At 51.8% G+C, this 6194-nt stretch overlaps 1 protein-coding gene across 2 annotated transcripts in view; it reads right to left on the reverse strand.

The window, feature by feature from the left end:
• The window catches only part of ncaph2 (non-SMC condensin II complex, subunit H2), a 10851-nt gene extending 5611 nt beyond the window's left edge, over positions 1–5240 (reverse strand). The window contains exons 1-18 of one of the 2 annotated variants that reach the window (XM_015025514.1): positions 4750–5240; positions 4570–4671; positions 4431–4489; positions 4276–4354; positions 4144–4200; positions 3986–4065; positions 3775–3908; positions 3573–3700; positions 3432–3497; positions 3304–3367; positions 3119–3217; positions 3009–3053; positions 2862–2932; positions 1035–1149; positions 836–913; positions 696–745; positions 523–624; positions 308–457 (exon numbers count right to left, since the gene is read on the reverse strand). In XM_015025514.1, the coding sequence (XP_014881000.1) occupies positions 308–457; positions 523–624; positions 696–745; positions 836–913; positions 1035–1149; positions 2862–2932; positions 3009–3053; positions 3119–3217; positions 3304–3367; positions 3432–3497; positions 3573–3700; positions 3775–3908; positions 3986–4065; positions 4144–4200; positions 4276–4354; positions 4431–4489; positions 4570–4671; positions 4750–4857 (1587 nt within the window). In that variant the 5' untranslated portion in view covers positions 4858–5240. Of the gene's footprint in view, positions 1–307; positions 458–522; positions 625–695; positions 749–835; positions 914–1034; positions 1150–2861; positions 2933–3008; positions 3054–3118; positions 3218–3303; positions 3368–3431; positions 3498–3572; positions 3701–3774; positions 3909–3985; positions 4066–4143; positions 4201–4275; positions 4355–4430; positions 4490–4569; positions 4672–4749 lie in introns of both variants that reach the window. The other variant, XM_015025513.1, reaches the window with a different exon arrangement.
• Positions 5241–6194: the final 954 nt, after the last annotated feature.

A 6194-nucleotide genomic window follows, 5' to 3' on the forward strand; every position in this document is an offset into this window, starting at 1 on the left:
AATGATGACATAATAGTCGGTGCAAAGTAGCCTACAAATTCTTTGGTGGGGTGGGGGGGGGACCTGGATAAAGGCTGGGGGGCGCTGGCCCAAGAAAGGTTGAGAAACACTGATCTATAATATCAATAATGGTACTGAGCCCGGCTCTGGTTCTGGTTCTGGTTCTGCTGGGATTCCTTAAAAACCTTTTAATCTGCTTTGAATAATAAATCATTGGAGAATCATCCAGCAGCTCCACCAACAGCCGGGACATGACCTCCCTAAAACCCTGGAGGACGATGAGGAGGAGGAGGAAGAGGAGGTTTACCAGCTGCAGTGACGCCAGCAGCAGCTTGCAGGCCTCCATGTTGTCCAAACCGCGGACGATGGAGGCAAAGGAGCGCCTGCAGCCGACGGCGCCCAGCTGGGCGACGATCCGCTCTCCGTAGGCGTGGATGTCGAATGGAGGTCGGTCCTCCTGGAAAACAGAGATGTGAGCAGCGGCCCGGAACCGGGACGGTACCAGGAGGCTCCCGGTCTCACCTGCAGCGCCAGCTCCGGGCGGATCTTGTCCTCCCAGTCCCTGACCCGGCGGGACAGAGCCGATTCCTGGGTGTAGCCCTGGCTGTGCACCACAAGCTGCTCCTGAACGCACCACAGAGAGGGTCAGGCGGTCCGTGTCAGGCGGTCCAGTCCGGGTTGTACGACTCACTTACCACACGCAGCTTCACCAGCTCTTCATACGTCAGGTCGTCCCGCTGAGCTTCTGCTGGAGGACAAGAACACGACCCTGAGGACCTCCTGTCTACTCCAGCTCACCTGGAGGTCACCTGGAGGTCACCTGGAGGTCACGTACCTGGGGAGGCGGAGTCCGGTCCTCTGAACTCGGCAGGAAGGCCGTCCAACTCGGCGTCTGAGTCGTCTGAGTCTCCACCTATTGGAGGACAAAGCAAAGGGATGAACCTGCTGCTGGGTCAGGGGTCAGAGGTTACTGGTCAGCTGCTGCTAATGGCTCAGACGCAGCAGAGAACTGGATCAGAACCGGAGACACTGACCCAGCAGCTCAGCAGGTGTGACATCATGCATTGGCCCCGCCCCCAGCTGTTGTGGCCCCGCCTCCTCCAGCTGCAGGAAGGTTCTCCGGAGCTCCTCCTCCGTCATGACGACGCCCTTTGATCCCAGACAGTTACTCAGCAACAGGAAGTACAGTCAGGAACTTCCTCTTAATTCACTGGCTTATTGATGCATTTATTCCTTCAAAATAAAGCTCTGCTGTGTCATTCACACCAGTTAGAAACTGGAAACCAGTGGAGAGCGACCAACTGCCTCATGCATAAAAGAGTTTGCAGTTTTCACACTAAAACTTGGTGCCGGACAAATTTAGAAAAGTACGGCGCACTAAAAAACCAGATGTATGAAGCTGTGCTGCGCTCAGACCTGCTCACCTTTCCTTTATCAAACCTGATTTACAGGAAGCAGAGCAGCTGCTGGTCGCCTCCAGAAATGCATCTGAATGTAGAAATAGTAGAAATATTCATTTATACTAATTTGCATGGTTACTGCCGCCACGTGAAGCAGTAACCATGGCAACGTCCTTGTTTGTACCAGTAAAAGTATCTTTAATAATCATTATATATTTTATTTAAAAGGTGCTTTCAGGGCACATAAGGTCAAATCACAAAGAATAAAACATTTTAAAGAAAAACTACAGATAATAAAAAGTAAAGAGTAAAGTGGTCCGGGTCGGACCTGCTGCTGCAGCAGAGCGTCCGGGTCCGACCTGCTGCTGCAGCAGAGCGTCCGGGTCGGACCTGCTGCTGCAGCAGAGCCTCCGGGTCGGACCTGCTGCTGCAGCAGAGCCTCCAGCCGGTCTACAGACCAGAGAGGTTCTGAATGTGGACGTTTGTTCTGCAGACAGGAATCAGCAGCAGGAGCTGCATTCACAGAGTAGAGATGCTTTCTGTCCATAAGGCACTTTCACAAGGCGGGCGGCTCCACTGGAGGACGGCTGCAGCTGGACCGGTACCGGTACCGCTGGTACCGCTCTAAGTTCTGCTCAGAGCTCCAGGATGAATCTAAACGCTGATCGACCATCAGATGGATCTGATCTGTGATCAATCCTCCTCAGATGTTCTCCATCAGAGCCAAAGCTCCTCAAGTAGTGGCTCACCTGGATCAGCTGATCGTCTCCTGATCAGAACCGAACCTGGTGGATCCATCTGCTGATCAGCCTGTTTTCTCTCCAGTCAGAATGAAATGAGCCTCAGATGCTTTCAGACGATGAGTTACATCTTCATGAGACAAACTGAGGAAGTTATTATTTACGTCAGAGTGAAGTTTTACCTTCCTTTAGTTTCTTTATTTTTCAGGTTATTGTCTGAGGATAAATGTGGTTCAGTTTCACAGTTTAACCAATAAAATAATAAAATCATCGGGTTTTATTCTTGGTCTAAATAACTGAATCAGGTTTCAGTGGATTTATGTGAGTTTTGACTCTTTATAGTTTATTATTGTCCACAGATAAAGTTTGTGTGGCTGCAGCACATTTTCACCGCAGGTCAAAAGTTATTAACCCGTTAATTATATTAACCCGTTTTTCACACCATGTTCATCTTTATACATGCCGACTTGCGTAAAATATGGCGGCGATGCATTTCCTGTGCTCACGTCGCTTTAGACATGAGGCCCCAGAACCGGTCCATTTAGAGCAAACAGAGCCTGGAGGAACCAGCAGCAGACAGTCCTCGTTTCCCCTTGACCTGCTGGACAGACAGGAAGCAGCCGGACAGACAGGAAGCAGCCGGACAGACAGGAAGCAGCCGGACAGACAGGAAGCAGCCGGACAGACAGGAAGCAGCCGGCCGTCCATCCACTGGACTCACCAGCGTCCTGCAGAGTGTCCTCTGTCTCCGGACTTTGTCCCTCAGTGTCCTCAGGTAGAGGTAGTTAAGGTCTGAAAAATCACAGAGTGTCAGCCAAGCATGGTGGTTCTGGTTCTGACCCAGACCCGTCAGGCGGTCCTAGCGTACCTGGGAAGCTGGGTCCGACCTTCAGCTTGGGTTCTGGGGGCTGGACTGCAACAGAAACACAGGTCAGACAGCAGAACCTTACAGGAGGACCGGACTGGACAGAAACTCACAGGCTCCTCGGAACCAGGACCGGAAGTCTTGCAGAACCGACCGCTTCCTCTTCCTCTTCCCCCCGTCATCCAGACCGTCAGGAACCCGGTAGCACCTCCCTGAGGAAGAGGAGGAAGAGGAAGAGCAGTATCAGAAGTCAGCCTAAGACGGTGAAGCATCAGAACCGGGTCGGTCCGGGTCTCACCTGGTGTGAGGGGCCGGTCTCCTCCCAGGGCGGCATACGGGTCATGGAGGGTCCAGTTACTCACCTGGAACACCTGAGAGTCAGCCTGAGGAAGAGGAGTGGCGTGATGAAGGTGAAATGGCTCTTACAGCAGCTGGAGGCTCCTCCTCTTCCTCCTGCCGCGCCGCAGCATGCCGTATCAGCCGGCCTTCACCCTGGAACCAGAACCAGAACCCATGAGAACCAGAAGCCAATCAGAACCAGAACCGTCTTCAGGAGGCTGTCCGCACCGAGACCTGTTGCTGCTCGATGTGCTCCTCCAGGTCCGGTTCCAGGTTCAGTTCCTCCTGGACAGGAAGGAAGTCTTCTGCAGAGCCTCCTGCAGCTTCATCGGGGTCAAAGGTCACAGCAGATTCAGCTGCAGGAGGGAGCAGGAAGTCAGCAGGTCACCCTGTGACCAGCAGGGGGAACCGTCGCGGAGCAGTAGCCTACCTGCAGCTGATTGGTCCAGCAGGAACCTGGAGGCTGCAGCTGATTGGAGCATCAGGACGATGAGGTCATCAGGTCCCGGCAGGAACAGGTTGACCCGGAAGTCCTTCTGGCTGCACAGCACCTCCCCCCCAACACTATAGGGGTTATGGGGGGGAGGACATGAGACACAGCAGAGGACAGAGGGACAGAGGGACATGAGACGGGGACAAACCTGATGAGAGGCAGCTTGTTCTTCTCCTGAGTCTCAGGAGGGATCAGGGCCTCTGGAGGCAGAGGAACCACACTGATGTCCTGTAGGGGACAGGAGACAGGCTGAGGGACAGGAGACAGGCTGAGGGACAGGAGACAGGCTGAGGGACAGACACTCACTGTGTGAGGCTCCGTCCTTGGGGACGTGGCAGACTCGTCCAGCTCCAGAGGAGTGAACTGCAGCAGAGAGAAGCAGTGCCTACATTACCCAGAATGCTCAGCACCCTGTCACAGCCAGCTTCCTGTTCTCACCACAGCCAGATCCTCAGCTTCCTGCTCCGTCTGGTCTGCTGCTGCTGCCCCCTGCTGGGCTGCTGCCGCCCGACTGCGCCTGGAGACACACCAGAACCAGAACTAGAACCAGAACCAGAACACGACCCACTGGACCCTCAGGCGGCACTGCTCACTTCTTGTTGTCGCTGATGAACTCCAGAGTCTGGAACACCAGGCTGTGGAGCAGCTCCACCTGCAACACCAGAGATGGGAAGCCGTGACTCCACCTGACCCCGCCCACACAATGACGTCACACTGAGCCGCCCCTCCCACCTTCTTGCTGTAGATGCAGGTAGAGCCCTGGATGAGCAGCGCAGCCTCAGCGAAGTTCAACCTGGTTCTCCCTCCGTCAAAGGTGATGCACATCTCATCCAGCTGCAGCCAGGTACAGAGGTGGACAGAGGTCAAAGGTCATAGAGGCCACATGAGGTTTCTACCTAACAGGAAGCTCACCTCCTCCAGGTAGTCGTTGAGCTCTGACGCCACATCGATCTCCCAGTTCTTGGTGAGCTCTCTGATTGGCTGCAGCAGGTGGGAGTACCTGCTCTCTGTGGACTCCATGACACCTGGAGGGACGGATAGGTGAGAGGACAGAAGAGACGCATTCTGGGCAAGAACCAAGAACCTGAGACCATTTGAGTCGACGCTAAAGCCAATGAACCAGTTGAACTAAAAGTTCTGATCAGAGCCGGACCTCTGAGCAGAACCAACAGGGATCTACATCAGGGACCAGGACCAACCAGTAAACCTCTATGGAACGGTTTCAAACGGGTAAACAGCTGGACCTGGTTCCAAAGAAGCTGCAATGTTCCTGCCGCTCGATGTCCAGAACCAGAACCTGATCGGGAGGGCTGGCTAATAGTGTGCAATGGAGGTCGGAACCACTCCAGAACCCAGACAAAGCTGAAGTTGGTTTCCGACTCCAGCTTCCGGTTCGGGAAATGGCTAAAGGGCGATTCCACCTAATTATTCACGACTTTCCGCATCTTTAATCAACTCTAGTTAAAAAAAACTACAACACCTGGACACTCTAAACCTGGACTGGGTTATTCTGCTCTAACAGCAGAATATTTAAAACCATGTTTGGGATTTGTGAAACTTCAATAAAGTTCTGATGACTATTCACACTTGCTCCATGCAGGTTTGTTCAAATTCAACTTCAATTAATCCCAAAGGGAATTAAATGTTGATGTAACCCATTAATTCTTCAAAGTGTTATTGTAGATGGTGATGGCTGTTGGAAGCAGCGGTCTGTTAAGTGAAGTGAAGTTTCACAAATCAAATGAAGGTTTAACAAATCCCAGACATGGTTTTAAATATTCTGCTATTAGAGCAGAATAATCCAGTCCAGGTTTGAAGTGTCTAGGTGTTGTAGTTTTGGAATTAGAGCAGTTCTGTGAATTAGAGCAGTGTGACCGAGATCCAAAAAAAGGACAAAAATTGTCCTTTATTGAAGTTTCACAAATCAAATAAAGGTTGCACAAATCCCAGACATGGTTCTAAATATTCTACTACTATTTGAGAATAATCCAGTCCTGGTTTGAAGAGTCTAGGTGTTATAGTTTTTTAACTAGAGTAGATTATAGATGCAAAAGGCAGTTAAAAATTAGGTGGACTCGCCCTTTAGCCATTTCCCGAATCGGAGAGAAGGACCTCGCTGCAGCAAACAGAAAGGGGCGGGACGCCCCTCCCCCCCCAGTCTCTTACCTTATTTGGAAATGGGACCATTGCACTCCGGAAGTTAAGGGGGCGCTATTTCCTATTTTATCCGCGGTCTCCCGTTTTAATTTTCTTTTGAAATCTGTGATATAGCTTCAACTGTAGGAAGGAGTTTCTCTGTCAGCATGTATTTCAACTTCTCTCTTTTATTTACTTCAGCGCAGCTCACAGTTTTTAAC

This window comes from Poecilia latipinna, unplaced genomic scaffold (assembly GCF_001443285.1).
Source record: "Poecilia latipinna isolate Pla-1442-1.1 unplaced genomic scaffold, P_latipinna-1.0 Scaffold4152, whole genome shotgun sequence".
NCBI lineage: Eukaryota > Metazoa > Chordata > Actinopteri > Cyprinodontiformes > Poeciliidae > Poecilia > Poecilia latipinna.